At 42.8% G+C, this 24,651-nt stretch overlaps 1 protein-coding gene across 2 annotated transcripts; it reads right to left on the reverse strand.

The window, feature by feature from the left end:
- Positions 1 to 3,700: 3,700 nt before the first annotated feature.
- zgc:153184 (uncharacterized protein LOC751652 homolog) lies at positions 3,701 to 23,697 on the reverse strand. Of its 2 annotated transcripts, none has more exons than XM_061218289.1 (6): positions 23,423 to 23,697; positions 9,422 to 9,502; positions 8,644 to 8,718; positions 8,073 to 8,141; positions 5,896 to 6,093; positions 3,701 to 4,480 (listed from the first exon to the last, which is right to left on the reverse strand). In XM_061218289.1, the coding sequence occupies exons 1-6, from the start codon at positions 23,426 to 23,428 to the stop codon at positions 4,028 to 4,030; spliced, it is 882 nt and encodes a 293-aa protein (XP_061074273.1). In that variant the 5' UTR covers positions 23,429 to 23,697; the 3' UTR covers positions 3,701 to 4,027. The 2 variants fall into 2 exon arrangements, with proteins under 2 accessions (XP_061074273.1, XP_061074272.1); XM_061218288.1 differs by having other exon boundaries at positions 9,422 to 9,505; positions 23,423 to 23,695.
- Between the last annotated feature and the right edge of the window lie 954 nt (positions 23,698 to 24,651).

Here is a 24,651-nt window from a genome sequence, read left to right on the forward strand (position 1 = left end):
CGTCCTTATCTTTGTTGTACAGGTAGCAGTTCAAATTGTACTTCCCTCTAGGGTCTTTCAGCGAACTTATCCCTGGTTATGGGTATGCACTTTGTTGTACGTCGCTCTGGATAAGCGCGTCTGCCAAATGCCAATAATATAATGTAATGTAATGTAATGCAATACCACAGGTTCAGTTTCATTTGAGAACATGAGAACAACCGCTGCACTAGGGTCAAAGCTGTCTAGCTTACAGTCCATTTCACTGACCAACAGAACTAGCCAAACAATGTGGTTCTCTCCACAATAGCCTATTCCATACCTCGGTAGTTAACTCACAAATGTAAAGCTAAGCTGTAGCACCCATGGGACAAGCTTGCACACTCGACATTAAACACAGTTCTTAAACATCGGACCAACCGCATCAATTATATTATGTGCCCTGCAATCCAATTAAAAACAGTCAATGTCGCCCTCTTGTGGACAAGTTTGAGGTCCCAACCTCAAAGGCCTCATTTGAGAATTATACTTTGTACATGATAACATTTTCAGTTTTTACAAACCAGAATGGTTGATTATACATTTTGGTAATGATCTAGAATTAAAAACACTATATATTAGTATATATAAGCAACTATAATCTATATGACTGTGACTCTATGACCTGTCAATCAAAAACTGTAAACAATAAAATACCCCAGAAAGGGAACTATCCCAAGTAAGTATATTTCTATTCATATGTATTCAGGACACAAACTAAATATGCAACGCCTACTACTACTACAACAACTAATAATAATAATAATAATAATAATAATAATAATAATAATAATAATAATAATAATAATAATAATAAAAGCAAGAAGTAATATTTCAACTCATTGATGTTTTTCTTCTATACTTCTATGCTATTAATTCATTTTCAAACAATTATCAACATTGTGATGGGTTTGGTTGTCACAAAGTAAAAGGCTGTCTTTGTGAGTTGCACTAGTGTTGAAATTACGCGCTGAAATTAAGTAAATCACAAGTGAGACAACCATCCCCGGTCCACCCAACATGCGCTGAGACCATGCATCCTAACTTCCCTATGAGAACCAGAAATTCGGAGAACCAAAAATATTTAGGCGGGGGACTTCCAAGTATTCTCCGTGAATGCAGTGGAGCTGACAACCACAGAAGACCAAACGCCTCGTGCAGTAGCTTAAATCAGCTGTTTAAGACAAAACAACGGTTAAGCTTTACAATAAGGTTACATTAAAAGTGGCATTAAATAATGTAGCTAGTTGTTTATCATGCATTAATGGCTAAATTAAACCAAGGTCGCTTAATGGTCCATTCATTTGTACACACAAAAAATATACATTAAGATTTATAGTATTTTAGGGTAAAAATAAAAAATAAAATAAAAAAATGGTCTGCTTTCCTAGTGATTGACATTAACCAATGTAGTTGTTGACACAAATTAATGCTAAAGCTGTACAAACACTGTGCAAACACATAAAGTGTAATTCGTTGACAACTACATAACAATAATGTTACATGAGAATATTCTGTCTGTTGAGCGAGGCACGGAAGCTGTTTGTTGTGTGCTACCACAAAACTCACGACCGTCACGTCGCAAGTGCGAGGCAATACTACTGTCTGTTCTGGCTCCGCGGTGGTGGAACGAACTCGCCGTTGAGGTCAGAACTGAAGAATCTCTCCCCACCTTCAAGCGCAAGCTGAAGACACACCTCTTCAAGCAGCACCTCTCCCCATCCCCCCCTACCTCCCTGTGAACCTTAATTGTTGTCTCTGTGACTTGCTTTGTGTATCGGTATTTTTAGTTAGCTAGGTAAGCAGTGTTTGGATAGTGAACTTTGGTCACTTTTGCTCTGTTGTTTGTTTCTTTGTTCAAAAAAAAAACAAACAAAAAAACAAATTGGCCCTCGTCCTTATCTTTGTTGTACAGGTAGCAGTTCAAATTGTACTTCCCTCTAGGGTCTTTCAGCGAACTTATCCCTGGTTATGGGTATGCACTTTGTTGTACGTCGCTCTGGATAAGCGCGTCTGCCAAATGCCAATAATGTAATGTAATGTAATGTAATGCAATACCACAGGTTCAGTTTCATTTGAGAACATGAGAACAACCGCTGCACTAGGGTCAAAGCTGTCTAGCTTACAGTCCATTTCACTGACCAACAGAACTAGCCAAACAATGTGGTTCTCTCCACAATAGCCTATTCCATACCTCGGTAGTTAACTCACAAATGTAAAGCTAAGCTGTAGCACCCATGGGACAAGCTTGCACACGTTAAAACATTAAACACAGTTCTTAAACATCGGGCCAACCGCATCAATTATATTATATGCCCTGCAATCCAATTAAAAACAGTCAATGTCGCCCTCTTGTGGACAAGTTTGAGGTCCCAACCTCAAAGGCCTCATTTGAGAATTATACTTTGTACATGATAACATTTTCAGTTTTTACAAACCAGAATGGTTGATTATACATTTTGGTAATGATCTAGAATTAAAAACACTATATATTAGTATATATAAGCAACTATAATCTATATGACTGTGACTCTATAACCTGTCAATCAAAAACTGTAAACAATAAAATACCCCAGAAAGGGAACTATCCAAAGTAAGTATATTTCTATTCATATGTATTCAGGACACAAACTAAATATGCAACGCCTACTACTACTACAACAACTAATAATAATAATAATAATAATAATAATAATAATAATAATAAAAGCAACAACCAATTTATCTCGAACGTGGTGCCACTGCCCACTACAGTCAGAGTCAGAGTGGTACAACAAATGGTATCCACTTTTCAGCAATAAAACCAAGGGCTTTCAGGCTATTCGTCTACTAACTCAAAATATTAACCATTGAAAATATGCTGTAAATATGCACATTACACATTAAAGCATTTCCTAAGCGCCTGCAGGTGTTGGCTGGAGTGTTTTAACAGCATCCTGTCCATGAAGCTTAATTCTTGGTTTGTCAAATTATGTGCGTCTTCCGATTCTGGATGCATCAGACGCATATGCTCTTGGTGCGAGCTTCGCGGTGATAACAGTACATGCCCAAACCCCCCTCCCCATCATCTTATTGAGACAAACTCCAGACTGCCCCCGCCCCCCACCATCTCATTTAGACTGTTCTGATGGAATTCTGGACGTGAATTCAGAATTGGACGTGGGAGTGGAAAATTCAGTGCAGTTCCACAGTATTCTGGAAGGAGGAGGGTGGGGAGGGGCAGTGTTGAAATGATATGACGCAATAAGAGAAGGGTCATATTGACCATCTCCAGGCAGGGGTGGAGTGAGCAAAGACAAATGCTGATGTCTTCATTAAAATGTTTTTTGTGTGGAAAACAGGCTCAGTGATTAGACAGGCCACTCTGTCTCTGACCTGTCTCTGTCCCCCCCCCAAACCCCCCACCTTCAATCTAAATTACACAATTCTAGGGGTCACATCAGGAGGTAAGAGCAGTCCTCTGGGAGTCAGAATATTCGGTTCGATCCTGCCCTGGGTGTGTTGAAGTGTCCCTGAGCAAGACACCTAACCTCCAATAGCTCCCAACAAGCTGATTGGTGCCTTGCATGGCGTATTGCCGATGGTGAGTGTGTGTGTGCGTGTGTGTGAATGAGAGGCATCAATTGTGAAGCGCTTTGGATAAATGCAGTCCATTTACCATTTACACCAAGGGAAAGCTCAGTTCAGTGTGAAGGATTTTATTAAATTATCTTTTATCTGGGATTAGATTCAAAGGGACAACGGATAGATTACAGTATACACTTAGCAACATACAAAATTATATATGAACCCCAGACAGGAATAAGATGATGAGCCGGAGACCGTTTGCAGCGTCGCTGGTCATCTCTTGGGTGCATACATTAGGAATGCCTTCATTCTGAATTATTTGATGGTTGTTATGCCTTTATAGAAAAAAAAGAAAAAGTCCAAACATACATCTCAGCAACGTGGAGGAGTTGGGGCGTTCTTCACTTCGCACCGTGATAAAGCCAAATCTCTCTACGGAGAATCATTTGACCGAGAATTCGATCGTTACTTCATCTGGGCCAATCGCACTCTCTCCCTCCTTCTCTTCCTCCTCCTGGGGCTGAGACTCCGCCCCATCTCTCTGATTGGCTCTGGCCCTGTCCCCTGCACACGGCTCCCCGGGTAGCCCCGCCCCCTCGGGCTCTGCAGCAGCCTTATCTCCAGTCGACCTCACTTCCTGTGTGAGAGGCGCCGTTTCCTGTCTGTCCTCATCTGCTCCGGGCGCCCCAGCGGGCCGCTCTCCTCCGGCGTCACTCCCGGAGGGCTTCCTGGCCCCGAGCGCCTCGTCCTCCCTGCCCGCGCTCTCGCCCGCGTCCTGGTCTCCCTCGCTGCGCGGCAGGCCGTCTGCCCCCCCCGCGGCCCCCTCCTCCTCGCCGCACGACTTCCTGTGTTGCCTCGTGGGCGGCCGACGTTTGAGTGATAGCCGCGCTCGGCCCTGTGGGGGGGAGGGGGGGGTGGGGCGGGGCACAGAGGCACGGTCGTTAGGCTAAATGTAGCTTACCGGGGCGATAGCAACTGCACTGTACATGATTAGGCTGTTATCGTCATGGCGATGTGCCTGTCCTGTCAAGGGCAGCTCCAGCCCTACATTATCAACTGTCACTGCTGACTCACTTAAATGTCTCCATGTATCAAAGTTGATCTATTTAGAGTATTTTCAGGGGCTGCTGACCAGTTCGTCCTGTTAGGATTGTTCAAGCAAGCGTTTGGCAGAATGTTTTTTATACTAGATATTAAAAACTTCTCATTCAAATGTAACCAAATTTTTTGTCTCAGATTACATCCAAAAATAAAGCCTGACGGCATCAGTTTAATGCCAGCCGTAATTTTCCCACGGTAGCTGTAACAGAATAGTGTATCAGAAAAGTGAACTAGAACTGAAAGCGCTGGGAGTGGATCTGTTCTTCCCACCGTACTCAGCCCCGCGGTTGTAGCGGTCATGGCGATAATGGCCTCAAACGCAGGGTGTAACAGTGAGTGCACTGTGACACAGAGAAGCTTGCGTAGAGGGGGGGGATAAGATGGCTGAAGGGGATTATCGGTGAGATAGCCTCAGGCTTACTGAGCTCCTGCAGTATAAGACACACACACACACACACACACATTTCCATGTGACTATAGCCGCAGTGTGTATGCTCCTCTATGTGTGCGATTTGGGCTAATATTAGGTTAACTCTCCTGTGAATGACAGTCATGCATTGAGCTAAATTAGGTTCATTAGGACAATTCAAATATTAATACTGCTGGTGTTGCCTGCAAGAGCTCAGTGGCCCTGTGGCCAATATTAAACTTAATTCTTAATTAAGTCATTGATGGGAAAACACATTCAGATCATTAAATAACGATAGATTTTTCTGCCTGGAACACACACGGACAAACACACACGCACACTCACTCACACACACTTTTGTTTTTGTTCCGGGTGGGTTGGGCAGGGATGTGTTTTTGGTCCTGGGGGGTTGGGCAGGGATGTGTTTTTGGTCCTGGTGGGTTGGGCAGGGATGTGTTTTTGGTCCTGGAGGGTTGGGCAGGGATGTGTTTTTGGTCTTGGGAGGTTGGGCAGGGATGTGTTTTTGTTCCTGGAGGGTTGGGCAGGGATGTGTTTTTGCTCCGGGGGGTTGGGAAAGGATGTGTTTTTGATCCGGGGGGTTGGGCAGGGATGTGTTTTTACTCCGGGGGGTTGGGCAGGGATGTATTTTTGCTCCGGGGGGTTGGGCAGGGATGTGTTTTTGTTCCGGGGGGTTGGGCAGGGATGTGTTTTTGTTCCGGGGGGTTGGGCAGGGATGTGTTTTTGCTCCGGGGGGTTGGGCAGGGATGTGTTTATGTTCCGGGGGGAGGTAAGCGCCTCACCTTGTTGATGCTGGGCAGCACAGCCCCTTCGGGGGGTTCCTCAAAGCTGATGGGGGCCTGTTCCGCACTGACCAGGGCAGGGCTGGGGGGAGGCAGGGGGCTGTGTGCGGGGCCCGGGGAGAAAGGGGAGGGTGGGTGGTTCACCTCGGGGCTCTTGGGGGAGTGAAGCAGGGCTGTAGGGGTCAATGCAAGATTAGCCTGGAAAAAGAGAAAATATATACAAATATTAATCATTATACACCCTTACAGTCTTCTGTATGAAAGGGAATCGAATACATGTAAAATATGTAGTTAACAATGTTAAGCAGTAAACTGTGTGTGTATGCACAAGTTTTTGGACCGTGACCCAAAATAGTGAAAACAATATGCGGTTAAAGTAGAGACCGTCTGCTTTAATTTGCGGGTGCTTACATCCATATGTGTGAGCTGTGTAGGAATTGCAGCCCTTTTTATACAGTATCGCTGTTCAAATACTTACGGACTGTACTGTCGTTTTGTAACCTAAGCCTGACAAAACCACTATGCTGACAGCTCTGTGTTAAATGTTGTTGCTGGTTAGCTGTGCCGTTCACACGATGAACCAATAGAAGAGCAGTAATCTGGACTGAATGGACACAAAGAGGCTTGGATTTAGCCACTGTCAATTTTAAACAAACATTGAAAAGTAGAGATTTTTTCTATTGTCCAAACTCACTGAAAGCTAATGAAACAAGTAATATGACACCTCTTAAAGATAGCTTCCCACATATATTTACATGAATAACTTGAGAGTTATGATTAGCTGTCAGCTCTGCGCATCTCCTGGATTTTAAAAACAGCAACGGCATAATCGCTCTCCTCCGGTGACCCAAACAGTTGCCGCTCTTTATCGAGCTAAATAATGTCCCCATTTGTACACTGCATCGCTGCTGCACGAAGCTGTGGAGGAGTGAGAAGATTTTGGGAAACCTACCTGCACCGGAGAGAGGAGGAAGAGGGAGAATCGACAACCCTTTTGCCCCATAACCGCCTGACCGTGTCCTCTGGGGCTAATGAGTTAGCATCAGAACGGCAGAGCGATTATCGGTGAGCTCATTAACCTGAGCCAATCCCGGAGGTGTTTGCGGATACAACCCCCACCCGAAATAAACTGACCCAGGGATTTAGTCATGCAGCTCCTGCGTATGTCCACGCGTATGTCCACTAGGGGGAAGCATTTCTCTTTAAACAATATGAAAGGGCCCGTTGTTTTTTCCTCATGAGATGTCACTGAATTGAACAGGGAGCTTTCTGACGTCCTACTGTGATAGTCTTACTGACAAAGGAGAATATGTTGTTCCTAATAATGATCAGCAACACTTGACATTTATTCCAACCAAAACACTTTACACATTTTAGTTTGGTTAATTTTGGCGCAGTTTATGGTTGCTCAAATCGAGCTGATCGGGAGAGAGACCTGTCTTTTTTACGTTTGCCAAAGATTACTACCCACCAGGGATAACAAATAAATAATAAATCTGTATTGTTCAGGCCACTAAACCCTTTCTACTCCTGTAACAAGTACAAGAAAATGTTATATTATAATTATAATTATATTATGATATTATAGCTTTGAACTTGAGTAATTTTGGGTAGTTTTATGTTTGGTTTAATCAGTTTAAATAATGTGAGACAATAACATGAACAACATGAACATGAACATGAACAAGGAACAAGGAACAAGGAACTAAGTAACTGAAACCTGTCCTTCCAGACCAAAAAAAAAAAAAAGAGGAAGAAAAGAGCGGGAATAGATTGGGTAACTGCTACATCCAGCCATGTCAAAGAGAAAAAGAAGGGAAGACAAAATGGCAGCCCTAAAGTCCCCAAAGGTTGACATGACATATGATATGTACCTTATCTGACATGTCCGGTTGTATGACCCTGTTTTGTATGTTGCTTTGGATGAAAATGTCTGTTAAAATAAAATGTAATGCAATGTAACGTAACGTAGTGTAGTGTAAAAATGCTTATAGTCATTTTGCAGGGACAGGGTGGCCTGGAGGGGTGGGGCCCAATGTGAGAGTGTTACTTGGGGCTTAAAATCCTTGGCTGAGCCCCTGTTCACACCACCACTTTTGGAGAGAAATAAGAGAGAAACTTTGGGAAGTGAGCTGTGAATGATTTTTGGGGTGTCTGGGGGGGGGGGGGGGGGGTACCTGCAGTTTTTCGATGAGGGGGGAGCTCCTGGACTTCACTGTCAGCACCCGGGGGGAAACGGCCGGTTTCTGCGGGGAAGGAAAGAGACAGAGATTCTGAAGAAAAACACCAGGACAGAAAAGGAATCAGGAAGTGAAAACATTTGAGGCACTTGAGCGTATGACTTCCTGAAGAACATTTCTTTTCAGATGAACAAAAGTCATCATCTGTTGGTTGTAAATGCTCAAGTTCTTTATGGACTTTTTGTTGCTATAGTCATTACTTAGGTGTCTTTGCATCCCAAAGTATTAAACTATATCATATATAATGTTTTTTGATTGGACAGTCCTTCAGTAATGCTCACTATTAAGGAACTGGAGGTCATGCCATGACATTTCATAACAAAACAGAACATAACAAAACAGAACATCACATAACGATGATAACAGGTCATCCAGCCCAGCAATGCTGGCCTTCCGAAGCCCTTCATCTGACTGGTTGCAGTATCAGTCCCATAGCATTTGCCAGTAAAGCGTTGTTGCTACATAATGCACTGGGGAGGAGTCAGGTGGGGCCAGCACAGGAGCTCACCTCTTCAACTGCCTGCTCCTCAAATCTCTTGATGTTCAGCTGGAGTGAACGTGGGGGTCTCCTCCTCACAGGCTTCTACTGAAAGGAGATGAGGTTAGTGGTGCTCCTGCAGTCTCCATGACACACATCCACAGCACCCACACACTGGGACAGAGTAACTGCCATAAACACACACTCCACGGAATCTGTACTGGGTCATAAACACATACTCCACGGAATCTGTACTGGGTCATAAACACACACTCCACGGAATCTGTATTGGGTCATAAACACTCACTCTACTGAATCTGTACTGGGTCATAAACACTCACTCCACTGAATCTGTACTGGGTCATAAACACACACTCCACTCAATCTTTACTGGGTCATGCACACACACTCCACTGAATCTGTACTGGGCCATAAACACTCACTCCACTGAATCTGTACTGGGTCATAAACACAGACTCCACTGAATCTGTACTGGATCATAAACACTCACTCCACTGAATCTGTACTGGATCATAAACACTCCACTGAATCTGTTCGGGGTCATAAACACTCACTCCACTGAATCTGTACTGGGTCATAAACACTCACTCTACTGAATCTGTACTGAGAGTTATGAACACAGACTCTAGTGAATATGTACTGAGAGTCATAAACACAGACTCCAGTGAATCTGAAACTAAAAATAAAATAAAAAGTTTGTCACATGCAAATGTTCATCACAAAGGTATAAAAGTAGAAGTAGAAAGAGATAGATATCGGGGGGAGGCGCATAAGATTTCAACACAACCTCTTCTGTTCCAGTGGGTGGGAGCACGTTGTGACCTTTCAGGTTTCCTGTGTGGTTGGCAGCTGAGGAACCAACTGAATTCTTCTGATATGAAAACAAGATAATGTAGGTAAGAATGCATGTACAGACAAATTGTACAGAACATCCAAACATGCAAAGCACAGGAATGCACACAGAATGCACAATGCATTCTAGCACACACACACTGCCCACACACACGGAAACGCACACTACATTACATTTAGCTGACACATTTATCCAAAGCGACTTACAGTGAATTTGATTAAGCAGGGGCCAATCCCCGCTGGAGCAATGCAGGGCTAAGGGCCTTGCTCAAGGGCCCAACAGCTGCACAGATCTTATTGTGGCTACACTGGGGTTTGAACAACCAAACGTCTCGGTCTGTAGGAATTTGGTCCTTTGTGAAGTAAAACTAGTAGTCCGGTATTCAGGTTAGCAACAATGTATTAATACAGCAGCAATACTCTTTACTTTAATTACAGTATGAAGCATACCGGGTAAAAGCAAGGCAGTTCAATTACAAACTCATGCTAGAAAGGAATGAGCTTTTATGCCCCAAACCTCCTGATGTAAAATACAGGTACTTGTTCCTGATTGGGGGACAGGCAGACGAATACACATTATTTTGTATGCATATGATCTGACCAAGGAAACCAAATTGTCATTATCAGCAAAGCAGACAGTGAACCCCCCTTGATCATTCAGTATGGGCTTCCTAACCCCCCTTGATCATTCAGTAAGATTGAGGTGTTAGGTGACCATCCAAGAACAATGAAGCAGGAAATGTATTCTTCCCTACAGGGTCCCTGTCATGCAACATAGGCTGCACTATATAATTGATAATTGGTATTTTACTTTTTATTTTTATTTCACAACACATAACATCATAATGAGGACAGTAAAACATAAGATCCCCCCCCCCCCCAATGAAAAACAAGATATTGTGATATAACATAATGAAGAAAAAAAGAGAACATTCCGTTTCATGTTTAAAAAATGGAGGCATTCTAGAAACCTGCGGGTTGTGTTATGGACGCATACTAACAGTGATCAGCTGCCTGCATGCTCAGAGTGAATTGTAAGGAGAATCAATGGGTAATCTCAAAAGGATTGTACAGCGTTACCATGGCCAATTCAGAATGCATGAGAAATGTAAGAAAACCAAGTAAAATCAGACATACAGACTCTCTCTACACAACTATCTGACTGACTTCCCCTTTTTTTGGGAGCAGGTCTAAACTTCTGACCCCAAAACTACTCAAGCACAATTATGTCAAACAGGAAAAACAGCCATTCTTATTTGTCATATTACATGACACAACTAGGATATGGATCAAACTGAGATATCTAATCTGGGAAAGGTAAAGTAAACCTGCACTCCCTCTAAGTACACACCCTCTCCACGAGTCAGGTACAGTCTCTGGAACACGAACAGGACAGGTAGCAAGTCTGGATGGACATGTTGTTCTCGATGTGTGTGGTTTGGCACAACGGACCGGAGGAGCCATTTGTAATTATTAAATTATTTACAATGCCACGTTTCATTTAATAGTATTTATGATGTCACATCTAAAGCATGGAAAAAGAGAAATTGTAAAACTGAGAGCATTTCAAGCAGCCAGGACCTCAAGGGTTTGTTTTTGAAGCTCACTTCCTGGCCCTGTTGTGAGAGACGTTGCTCACTAGCACCAGTGTACTTATTTAAAGATCTCAGGGGATTCACAGGCTCTAAACAGGGCGTGCACAGCATGCCCTGATACACAACCGCATTACACAACGTTCGCTGACATTTTAGCAGATGTTCTTAGATCAATTAAGACTACTTTAAACATTAAACAATGTGTGCCCACTTCTGACTCAGATATATTCTGCACTAGTTTCCTTAATTCTTAATTAAATGTCTCTCTCCTTCTCTCAGGATGCCTTGACTTGCTTCACTTCTCTCCACCCACAATTTGAATCTGGGTAGGCTGTTTGCTAAACAAATACAGTAACAGCCAGCAATGTCACTGCACCTGCTCTCTGCTACCCCACCCCACCCCTCCTTTTCCTATTTTCTGGAAGATGGGAAAGCCGTCGGTCTGGTGTAGAGCATGGCATAGCAGCAGAGCACTCGGTGTGAGATAAGAGCAGTTTGGCTCGGCTCTGCTTTTGGGGGTTAGCGGTCGGAGGAAAAGTACAGGGACAATTAGAATGAGCCAGAACATTTGGCTCTGTTTGTGGTCCCTCAGGGGAGCGGTCCAGGGAGACAGCTCTCCCATCCCACTGGAGCAAATTCCTATCCTGGAAAGAGGGACAGAAATAGACGACCAATGGGAGTTCGCGCAGCTGTCTGCGTACGGAAGAAAATCGGAAAACTGAATAAAATGAAAATTGAGTACTTTTTCCCCCATTAGAAAAGCTCCCTAATTCACCCGGCTCCCTGCTACTGGTTATGACAGAGGAGCAGAAGAAACACCACAGGGAGGAAATAATGAGGCAGAAGATATCAATTCTGCAAAAGCGCTAAAACACTAAAACACTCTAACCTCAGCATTCAGAAGTCATTTCAGTCATGTGACAACTTAGACACAATGGCAAATGCACACAACACAACAGAAATATAATTCAGTGCAATATATTGAAATGAAACATCAAGCTATTGCAACTAACTTTCAGATATACAGTACAGCACATTTGACAGCTGACAATTTGGGAGTCATACGGTGGAGACTGAGAGGTGTGTCTGAACTGCAGTCACTCTACATGGTCTCTCAATGTACAGTTAAATAGGAAACCAGAGTAAATTATTCAACTGTGTAAATTTACCAATCTGCTTTAAAATATTAGAAATTAAGCCTAATCTAGGTTCTGCACAGGAACAACAAGTACACAAATAAAAGAAAACAATACTGACAAAAGCTGAGGGCCAAAAAAACTACTACAGTTATTAAAAATGAATTATTACATTACAACTGGGTCTGCTTTTTTAATGAGAACCAAGTACTTTGTTGCAATAAATTCTGTTGCAGTATTTACGCAATTTCTGATAACACTCTCTGCTCCTCCCTCCACATACCGTAAAATACTAATGAACATAAAAAATCCTATTAAACATGAACCATGGAATATTCCGGTAATGTCCCTCTGAGCCGGGCCTGGGGGGGTGGGGTGGGGATGGGTGTGGGTGGGGAGAGATACTGCTTGTCATCGAACTGTCAGCTAAAACCTTGTGATGACCCCCAGGAAAGACTGCTCAGAGCCTTGGACTAGCCCACAAACCGGCTCTTTGTCAGGCTGTGACACAGTCCATCAACCTCGCTGTGGAAGATGTGCTTTATGAGACCAGCAACAAGGAAAACAGGCGGCCATTGTCATGGGTTTGCTGCTGGGCTTGTATAGTTCTGAGACTTTGCACTTAATTTACAGCTGGGTCCATACACATCTCTTATCAAATCGGGGGATTGTCCACATGTCTGTGAAGTGAAACAGCTTGTTGCACAATTCGGCAAAGCAGACTGCCTCTGGGATCTTTCTGGCGAAGTTGCAAAATAAAAAGTACAGGCGTAACTAGTCTTGAAAGGCCTTTTGGTATTAATGACGGACCCAGAGAACTATGAGATATGTTGAGGAGGAGTGCGATTCCACTGTTCCCGTGGTTTTCCTTTTGAATGTTCCGTTTTTAAAAGCTGGGATTTGTATGTACTGGGCAGTGTGGGAACTTGGGCATAGAATATGAGGTCTGTAGTGCAGACTTCCCCACCCTTCAGACCATGACACACACACACACACACACACACACATTCAAATACACACAAACACACGCAGACACACAGACACACAGACACCCGCATGGTCTAACACTAATCTTAATATCGCACTTTTCCAGAGTCTAAACTTAGCATGCTAAATTTACCGTAAGCATTCTAAATTTGGCCGAGTGTTTATCTCCCAGAGTTCCATGTTTGCCTCCTCAAACACATCAACACTCAGGCCTGCAATGTAAGGCCTCGTGTTGAGGTTGTGGGGGGAAGGCGGGGCAGAGAAAGAAAATGGAGGATAAAATAAGCGTCAGGAAAGAGAGATAAAACGGCTGCCAGGGAAGAGGAAATGACAAACAGAATAAACAGTGTTGCGTTTTAATACACTAAAGGGCCTCTGCTGGCCCTGACTGAGGACTGTGTCATTCTATAACTGCAGTCATTTGCTTGCACCCTGTCTGTAGCTGTAGCAGATATACCACTCACTTATTTGTACATAAACAGGGCATGTAAGCAGTGTGGCAGCTATGGAATGTGTCCACCACAAGTCAAACACACAGCTGGAGACTGAACTGGGATCAGTTAGAGCTTTCCTTTGCAAATATACCACTCACTTATTTGTACATAAACAGGGCATGTAAGCAGTGTGGCAGCTATGGAATGTGTCCACCACAAGTCAAACACACAGGCAGAGACTGAACTTGGATCAGTTAGATCTCTCCTCTCAGGCGGTGGTTAAAATGAAAGAACAAGGATCGTGGTAAACTTTCAGAAGGTATTCTATTGCGTTCTATCTATAGTGTTCTGTGGCTCTTGTGCAAACTGTCTCCTGTCTAATGCAATCTCATTTCTATCCCACTTTCTTCTCTTGCTTCTCAATTCAACAGTTTGCACAGTGACAAAGACCAACCTGTTAAAGCAGTTCAGGACAGACAAATGCAGATATGCACGTACACACCCACACACAGAAACAGAAACACACACAGAAAGAGGGAGATAGAGAAACGCACACAGAAACAAACACACACACAAGCAGAAACTCACACACACACACGACTCAGAAACACACACAAAAAACACAAACATGCTCAGAGAAACACACACCCAGAGAAAGCCACGCACACACAGAAACACATATATGCATGCATACATGTGCACACACACAAAGAGACACACACACACACACACTTGAAGGGCTCTGTACACGGACACTGCTAGCTACCCCTCCCTCTGACCAATAAGCTGGAGCATCCATGACAGTGATGAAAGGAATCTGGACTCTTGATGGACTGTCTGACCCGGGGGGTAAGAGATGGGGGTGTTGGGGGGGGGTCCAGCTGTAGGGAAGTGTCCAAATGGGAGCTGTACGCGGCAACTTCAGACCTTCCTGAACCATTCTGTACCACTGGGGCACTTGTTGGGCCCTGTTGTAAAATCCAGCTTTGCCAGCCTGGCCAGCTTGAAAATTGAGCTGGTGAAGCTGGCCATAAGCTGGTCTAGCTGGGTATGAATTGGTCGACTAGCTAGTGCTGTAAAACCAGCTGTTTCAAAACATAGCTTGAGCTGGTCAAACCATGTCAAGCTGTGAGCTGGTCTGAACTGGTCAAACAGCTAAACCATGTCAAGCTGGGAGCTGGTCTGAACTGGTCAACCAGCTGAACCATGTAAAGCTGGGAGCTCGTTTGAACTGGTCTGTCAGCTAAACTATGTCAAGCTGGGAGCTGGTCTGAACTGGTCAACCAGCTTAACCATGTCAAGCTGGGAGCTGGTCTGAACTGGTCAACCAGCTGAACCATGTCAAGCTGGGTGCTGGTCTGAACTGGTCAACCAGCTGAACCATGGGGCAACATGGCTCAGGCAGTAAGAGCAGTCATCTGGCAGTCGGAGGGTTGCCGGTTCGATCCCCCGCCCGGGCTGTGTCGAAGTGTCCCTGAGCAAGACACCTAACCCCCAAATGTCCTGACGAGCTGGTCGGGGCCTTGCATGGCAGCCAATTGCCGTTGGTGGGTGAGTGTGTCTATGAATGGGTGAATGGAGAAGCATCAATTGTACAGCGCTTTGGATAAAGGTGCTATATAAATGCCTGCCATTTACCATTTGCCATTTACCATGTCAAGCTGGGCGCTGGTCTGAACTGGTCAACCAGCTACCAGTTGTTTGAAACTCAGCGGGCACATCAGAGGTTTCACTCTCAAAGAGCCTCTGCAGGCAATCAGCAACATCCTGCCTCTTCTCAAGGTTCATCCACACCAAGAACTATAACTATACCCATAACTATAAATTCCGCTTTAAAAATGGATGGTGGCGTGCACACCACAAGTATAATGTCAGTGACAGTGATAAACAATGTCATTGGCATCACTTTCAGAGCGATCTTTTCCTGCTGCATGAAGGATTCACTGACAGCAAATCAAAATCCAGCCAAATTTACAGGGGGTCGCGTTCAAAACGGCAGACAACACAGCAGAGAGGCTATTTACGGAACGTTATCATTCACCAGTGAGGCCACTCACATTGTTATTGTTACAGTTATACACTTTATTAGGAACATTTTTACTTTATTACACCTACGTATTCATGCGATTATCTAATCAGCCAATTGTGTGGCAGCAGTGCAATGCATACAATCATGTAGATACGGGTCGGAAGCTTCAGTTAATGTTCACATCAACCATCAGAATGGGGAAAAATGTGATCCAAGTGACTTTGACTGTGGAATGACTGTTGGTGGCCGACAGGGTGGTTTGAGTATCTCAGAAACTGCTGGTCTCCAGGGATTTTCACGCACATTAGTCTCTAGAGTTTGCAAAGAATGGTGCAAAAAATAAAAAGAACATCCAGTGAGCAGACAGAAATGCCTTGTTAATGAGAGACATCAGAGGAGAATAGCCAGATTGGTCACAGCTGACAGGAAGGTGACAAAAACACAAATAACCACACATTACAACAGTGGTATGTAGATAATGTACATAATGCATCATAACTCTACGTGGATAGACTACTGCAGTAGAAGTTGAAAAAAGTTGAATAAATACCGAATAAAATTCTCACTGAGTGTATATTCTATTATGCTGAAACCTGCACTACATATTTTTACTGCAACATGTTTTGGTCAACCCTAATATTATACACTAATATTATCTAAAAATAAGAAAACCAATGTAATATGTATTTATAATAATATAGAATAATAAAATGCTAACTAGCCTGCATTCACCTTTTCCCCGGCTGAAAAGAGCACAAGGTTTTACCACAGCAGTCCGATGTCATGTTCCGCCTTTCCTGTTACATAACATCCTGCTGTGTCTTTGAGCCGTTTGGCCTGGTTCCCCTTTAGCACTCTATTTTCTCTCGCTCATCCTCATTGGTTTTGATGTCCTCATTTTATATCATTCGAAATAACTTTGTTCTGAGGTCAGTTATTACACAAGTTGCCGTTTTATTATGTTACCGTGCTGTATACGGTGCCAGTAAAATGTTAGGACACACCTTGCCCTTTTCTGTTTTTTTTCTGACTCATGACAAACAGAGTACATTTTACATTTACATTTTAGTCATTTGGCAGACGCTTTTAATCCAAAGCGATTTACAAATGCATAGGTTCTTCCACAACTTAAAGCATCACATCCATAACTAGTAAAATACACATGAAGGGATTCTGCTGTCCTGACAGTGGTAGGCAAGTCATTCCATCACTAAGGAACCAGAACGGAAAACAGGCGTGAACGTGCAGCTCGACCGCCAGGTGCTCGTAGTGAGGGAACCATAAGGCGACCAGAGCTGGCAGACCGGAGTGGTCTAGCTGGGGATTAGGGAGTGATTAAGGATTGGAGAGCAAATAAAACATAAAACGATTCACATGTGGTCAAAGTGCAGATTCCCACCTGTTTTGAAAGGATATTTGTATACAGGTATCTAAGGAATCAGATGAGCCTTATACCATTGTGCTGTTGCCAGATATGCAGTAGATTCAACAAGGCCGGTTTCTCCTGATTAATTTTCCTGTTGAACTCAATGGAGAGAATATTCAGGAGAAACAACACTTGTAGTGTCTCCGACATATCTACAGGTAGCATAGTGGTTTGAGGCAAGTTTCATACCTCAGACCCTGAATGACCCATTTAGTTCACAACTGTATTGCATACTGTATCAGCACAATTTACAGCTGAATCTAGTCATGCATAAAATGTATAAAACGTGCTGTAATTGTTGAAAGGACACGGTTGAAGAGATTTTTTTTATTTCAGTGAGGCTTTTTATCGTCATTATTATTACGATTATTATGAGATTCATTATTATGAAGATTATTCCTATGCTTATTATTATTATGAGTATGATTATGATTAGTATGCAAATCATTATTATGATTATTATCATTCTGCCGTAAACGAGAATGAAAGAGACAGAGAATCAGCGCCGAGTAGAAAATAAACACGTTTGTAAAAGTCAACGTCTGGCCGTTTTTACGTCTGTCCTCCTGCCCCCGGACTGGCTCACCTTCCTGTTCCTGTTGCCCAGAGCGGGGCAGCGCTCGGACCCTGCAGCTGTCGGGGGACGGGGGGTCAGGGCTGGCAGAGGACGCGCATAGCTGGCATTCGGGACATAATGAGATCACATCGCTGGGAGGCCGGGCACCTCCAGCGCTATGCGGGCCAGGGAGCGAACTCAATTACGCAGCCGCCGCGTAAATCACACGGCCATGACAAACGGGTGTAATCACCTCCGTCTCTGTTTTCTCCACTGTCTGCCTGCCTGCTTTTAGCCCTGATCAGAGCCACAGTATCAATTTATGGGGCCTGTTGTCCCAAGTAAGTCTGTTTGTGTTGATTTTTTTAAATGAATTTAATCAGGGCGTTCATTAAACTTGGGACAGTGAACAACATTTCAACATGCCCACCCATGTACATCTGCCAAGCTTTTGCTATTGAGCTAATTTTCCTTAGACAGTCACACAGACTGCCGTCTTTATGTAATTTTAATAATAATTGTATTTAAGGGGGGAAATCATTGAGGGCTGTAGACAGAGGCAGAATCACAGTACAGGAAGTACCATGCCAGGGAATTGAACCTCTGGCTAGACAGGGCGATTTGGGTATGATTTGAGAGTTGGCTGACAGCCTTCAACTGGCCTCATCTTTATCCCTGACCTCGGACGGGAAATCTGAATTCCCAACGCATGCCACCCTAATTTAGCTCAATTTATCCCTATTTATCCGGACACAAGCAGCCAACCTTTCAACCTTTTGGGGGCGACATGGCTCAGGCAGTAAGAGCAGTTGTCTGGCAGTCGGAGGGTTGCCGGTTCGATCCCCCTGACGAGCTGGTCGGTGCCTTGCATGGCAGCCAATCACTGTCGGTGTGTGAGTGTGTGTATGAATGGGCGAATGAGAAGCATCAATTGTACAGCGCTTTGGATAAAGGCGCGATATAAATGCCAACCATTTACCATTTTTACCACCTGTTAAGGTGTGCGATCACACGTATGTGATCAGAATGTCCTCACAGGAACATTCTAATGTTGATGTCACAATCACTACTGGCAATTGAAAGCAGCTCTAGAACACTGACTTACAATTCTGAAAACAAACCATTCCAAAAAAGGTATAAGTATGCTTTCTAGACAAAATTACAGCAAAAAACATAACTCCAGTCAGCAGACGAATTTGGTTCGAACATTTAAATACCCTCCTGGCCTTCCCAGAGGTTCTGCACCCCAATCCAAATATACAGGGCTAACCTTTTAGATTCGGTTTCATAAAAACTGCTGTGAACTGTTGTTTCAGTACAGTGCACAAATCTAAGCCAAACAGAAGTGCTTTCAGAACCAGACCTGGGTTCAAGTTCAAATGGTATTCTTTTTGGATTCAAATACTTTTCTGTGCTCCATTGATCTTGCCTGGTGCATTTGAGCATGCAAGGCGGAAGAGATGGGCGGGGTTTACACTTTTGGGATCAATTCATTTGTTCAAATACACCGGGCAAGCTTAGTCAAATGCAGAAAAGTATTTCAATCCAAAACACATGCCATTTCAATGCATGTCTGTTCAGATTCAGAATGTGAACACCATCGGCTAATTGAGAGGTTACACAAGCAATCCATAACTTGCTGACAACTGTTCCCAAGCTTCAAAGCATAATCTTTCTACAGAAGATGGATTCCCCCTCCATGTTTATTTATAACTATGAGGAAATGGTCCCAGTTACCACCCGTCTCCCAGTGCTAACCAAGTCTGTTTTTCAGACCCTTGAATAATACTTCAACAACAACAAAAAAGCAAAATCAGTATGAACGGTTACATATGAATTACCATGAGTCCTACTTTCATAGATAGAATCAAGTAGCCAATATCTCCAGGATATGTGATTTACATAAAGGACAAACGTTTGTCTTTGGTGGGGCACATATAAGAAGGCTTTGAATGTTTTTAGAAGAGACAACAAAGCTTCCTTCTTTAGAGGAATTGTGTGATTATCTGGATAAATACACAATCATATTAAAGTTATCTTTAGTTAAAATAATCAATGATCAATAACAGTATCAAGTGTGGCTTTGATATGTGTACAGAGAACTCCAGGATTAGAAGACTATCTCTGTGACTTACACTCACTCCTTATTTGTGCATCTCGGCCACACGCGAAATAACTGACAGAACTTTGCGGTGATGGCTGGAAAAGAGACAGAAACAGTTGTGGTTCGTCTGTACATATGTCTGATGAAAGTAGTAAGGTTTAGAACTTCCTGCATGTTATGCAATAAACACCTGCATGCCATTTCTGTCTCTGTTGCTGTCAAATGCAAATTAGCCTTATTGGAATTACATAGAATATACACTCAGTAACTACTTTTTTTCTTTTTTGACTTATTGGTCTTGTACTGCTGTAGCCCATCCATTTCAACATTCAAAGTGTTGTACGTTCAGACACGCTCTTCTGCATACCACTATTGTAAGACTGTTGTAAGATTTGGTTATTTGAGTCACCTTCCTGTCAGCTTGGGAAATGGACTGCATTCACAGTGAGTTCCAGAAAAGCCGGCCACCGGCTATATAGCCGACTACTGCACTGGTAAAGGCCGGCTGTTTTTGTAAGAGCAAAATGCATGGCAACTAGCCGCCCAATACAATGTGATGTTGATTTTTCAATCGTTTTTTAGTTACAATCCTGCCGGTCACATATTTTTACTCCAGCCTTCTCGGTCAATTAAAACAAATACAAACTGCAGCATGCTCAAAGATGTTGGGCACGTTCGATTGTTACCTCTCAGAGCGTCCAGTGCTCTGAATTTCCCGAAGACCAGAGAGCACGAGTGTGCTAACAAACAAACTTGCTTACTGGGCCTGCTTTGGGAGGCAGGTTAAACACCCCTTTCTTTCTACGGTTTGCTCTATTAACCTACCTATTTTCTATGCTAGATAATTTTGCTTGTTTTTTGCTAACGCGCCGTTGTCTGAACCACTACTAGTCAAATGAAAACAACATAGTCTAAAGCCTACTTCATGCATAAGCGTGTATCCCGCTGTCAAACCAGTATCTACCTCAAACTAGCTCCACAGACAGCAATAGGTCAATCAGTGTCAGATGTGCAGCAACTTCCATCCTCCGAGGCATCATCTCACAAGATGATGTAGGCCTACAGACACAGGCAGCACAGCCAGTAAAGTGATGTCTTCATTTTTACTAAACTTGACAAAAACGAAACACTGTCAATTGAGCTGACATGCGATGATACGTGTAATGTGCAATTACGCAAACATTTAAAACCACAGCCATAATAACAAATTTCTATATAGAAGCTGTTGTGGCCTCTCCTTAATAACACCAAACTAACCAAATGTCAATACTACTCTATGCCTTAGAGGTAGCCTACTTGACAGTATGTTGTCCAACACAAACTAACTTATATACAAATAGATATGACAAAGGATGTTTATCCTGTGGAAGATAACACAGTGACAAAAAAGTGACACCACCCCAGTGACACTTTGACACTTTTTCAAGCCTTTTTCTCTGGAAGTATTAAGTATAAAGAAGCTGGGGCCGCGGTGGCGCAACAGGCTAAGATGCACACCAGGGACCGGGGTTCAAAAGCCAAGTTTGGCTGGCTCACATGGCATAATTGGCTCGCTACTCCAGAGGGAGGGACTTGGCAGGGTTAGTAGATCGCCGCACAATAAAGCACCTTGGGCGCCTTGGAATAACGGTCACAAGCATGAGACGAGACAGCTTGAAGAAGGTGTCTTGCTCTCCTTCGGGCTGCTGAGGGACAGGGTGTGGGCGGTGTATCTAATGCTAGCTCTAATTGGATTAGATGGGGTAGAATTGGCTACCAAATTGGGAGAAAAAGGGGAAAATCTGGAAGAATTTTTTTTTTGGAGTATAAAGAAGCTGTTTGGAGCGGAAGCTAGCTATGTAACCCCTCAAGAGGAGTTCTGCTCTTACAGCTGACACTTCTCACCAAAATTATCCTATATGCAAAATCCGATTTAGTTGAGCTCTCTCCAGAACCATTTAGATGCAACACCATGACATGTTTTAAACCTCCTATGATGTTTGGGGTCAATTTGACCCCATTCAGTGTTTGGTATCTCTTAAAAAACCTTTTTTTCTATTGATACTGTATGATTTTTCTAATTTTCTAATTTGGTGGAATTAAATAGTAAAAATGCAATAAACATAATGCTATGCAAAGTCTCGTACCAATTTGGCACACAAATGTGTTGTGCAGTCTTATTCTGGCCCTCTGTAACTGTACAAAATGTAAGAAAATATATAACCATTTGTATTTTTTTTTTCTCTGATTTCTTTGTGAATTATTCTGCTGGAACTTTCCCATGCAGGTGCCAAACATTCACTTACTGTTCCCTAAGGCTCTAAAATGGGATAGGATAATAAGAAGGCGACACACAATGTGTCAAATTTTTCCTATCACAATATTTTTGTGTTTATTTCCACTGTTGGGCTCAATTTCACCCCAAATGTGTCATGAAATTTTAACATAACAGGAGGGTTAAAACATAATTATAAACAGCAGCAATCAGCACAGCTCTACGGTTAAGGCTGGGAAAAAAGAGAATAACTCAAAACATGTAAAGAAGTTCTGACCCTGAGCAAACACCCGGAACCCTGAGGGGTTTCATCACCATCTTCCGCAAAAAACACGACACGAGGCGAGGCCATGTTGGAAGCGGAGAAACCCTCTCAGGTTGAAATGATCTGGTCGACTCAATTAACGGACCACAACCACGTTCACCCCCCCGCCCCGCCATCTTTTATTCAGAATTGTCCAGATTTCGATCTTTCCTTCCTTACCCCAGTGTACCGTTAACCTAATGACTTTGCAGAGATATTGTCTTAAAACTTGTAGAACAGTGAGAGTGGTATTAACCAGTTGCTTATTGTCCAACACAAACCTGTCATCATCTGCAGGGATTTTACTCAAGTCTAACAAGTGTTTCAATTGTTATTTGACCCAGGTCTGGTCTATAGAGCTACTGTGGTTGGCCACAGCGCAATACGGAAATTAAGCCGTTTTTGGTAAAATATGTTTTTATTATTTCCTGTTTGTTCTAGCCACCAGATTATACGCGGATACGTTTATATAAACGTATAAACTTGAATTACATTCTGAAAAAGTTACTTCTTTATGAACCGTTATTTGCGGGAGTCAGAATCCGAGAAACACCGATTCAGAATACCTGTTACCGAAGCGCAGCTGTAAGATATGGATTTAATGAAGACATAAACAAATAATCAAACAAATAAATAAATAAGGCAATACTTACATTTCGGTTTATGAACTTCGCGTGTTTTATTTGTAATTACACTTCCACGCTATGCTTAGGGAGCAGGCTATGGCACCACCCCAAAATTGTGTTACCATTTGAAATATTTCGTAGGCTACTTTATCTGTCATTGCCTTATTGTTTGTTTGTATCGGTATAATTATGAGGAAATGCGTCATGATTCATTTTCGCTAGGCTTGAAATGAGAGAGCGGAGCAGAGCGAAGTTATTTCAAAAAGCAAGAAAATCAGGAGATGCATAACTACTGCAACAAAGCAGAACACGAGTCAATTTAGAAGTACCCAAAACTACCAGCTTATATGCACAATCTGAAAAACACAGTTTACAAGCCCCCATAAGTTGTACCCGCCTGTCACAGGACGTGCCCGAAGTAAACATTGAAAATGACTGAACATAACGTCAGTCCATTCACTTAATTAAATACCGAAGACCGTTACCTCCATACTCCTCGTGTGATCCGAACGCGTAGCTTGGCAACGTTTAATTTTGCTGTAATCAATTCAAAACTATTTGCATAGGCTGTACTAATGTTTTCTCCGACCCTCACCAACTACTCCGCGATCTTGAACGCCAAGAGAATAAGGGATTCAGTGCTTACTCTTCTGAAATGGGTGGTCTTGGTTTATATTTAGATTCACACATACAAATCTCCCTGGTGCAAGCTGCATATCGGGGAACATTAGCAAGCCAGCTAAAGGAAGAGCTTTTTTTCTTCTTCAGCGGTTAGGATGAAGAGCTGAGTTTGTGGGTTGCCCAATAGTTTCGCAAGAATCACTAAAGGATAACAGGTCTAAAACACGACATACAGTGCAGTCCGTAAGTATTTGGACAGTGGTACAATTTATGTTCATCTGGCTCTGTACTCCAGCACATTGGATTTGAAATGATACCATGAATAATGAAGTTCAGACTGTCACCTTTAATTCGAGGGTATTTACAACCATATAAAATAATCAGTGAAGGAATTGCATCCCTTTTTATACACAAATCTTTCAGTGTCTCATTTTGATTCTAGGCTTTTGATTTCCAGTGGATTCTGTTATTGGCACTTGTCAACACGAGGACCAAAGATATCCAAATGAAAGGCAAGGAAGCCATTCTGAGAAATAATAAAAATAAAATAAAAACAGACAGATAGGCCAAGCAATATGATTAGCAATATAAACTATTTGGGACATCATTAAGAAGAAAGGGCGCATCGGTGTCTGTTTGGGATTATTGCCTTGCTGTGGGATGAAGCACCATCCAATGAGTTTTGGAGGCATGTGAATGAACTTGAGCAGACGTAGACAAAGGGTAGACAGCCTCCTGCATCTGCATCATCCAGATATACACTCACCGAGCACTTTATTAGGAACATTTTTACTTTATTACACCTACTTACATCTTATATACCTTATATCTCAAAAATCAGATGCATGTTATCATTGCAGCATACAGAAAAAATCATTCATGCTTTTGTTTCTTCATGTCTGGACTATTGTAACTCCATATATACATGTCTAAGTCATAAATCCATGTCCCATCTCCAGGTGGTGCAGAATGCAGCAGTCAGACTTTTGACTAGGACAAATAGAAGGGCCCATATTACCCCAGTTCTAGCGACGTTACACTGGCTTCCTATTGAATTTAGAGTCAATTTTAAAATTTTACTTATTACTTTTAA

Source organism: Conger conger, chromosome 13 (genome assembly GCF_963514075.1).
Source record: "Conger conger chromosome 13, fConCon1.1, whole genome shotgun sequence".
In the NCBI taxonomy this organism is placed as follows: Eukaryota; Metazoa; Chordata; class Actinopteri; order Anguilliformes; family Congridae; genus Conger; species Conger conger.

Coding starts and splice junctions, on each gene's coding strand:
- zgc:153184 (XM_061218288.1), bottom strand. Junction 8,142..8,643: donor AGGAGCAGGCAGTTGAAGAG/GTGAGCTCCTGT, acceptor CCTTCCCCGCAG/AAACCGGCCGTTTCCCCCCG. Junction 4,481..5,895: donor TGCTGCCCAGCATCAACAAG/GTGAGGCGCTTA, acceptor TCCCCCCCACAG/GGCCGAGCGCGGCTATCACT.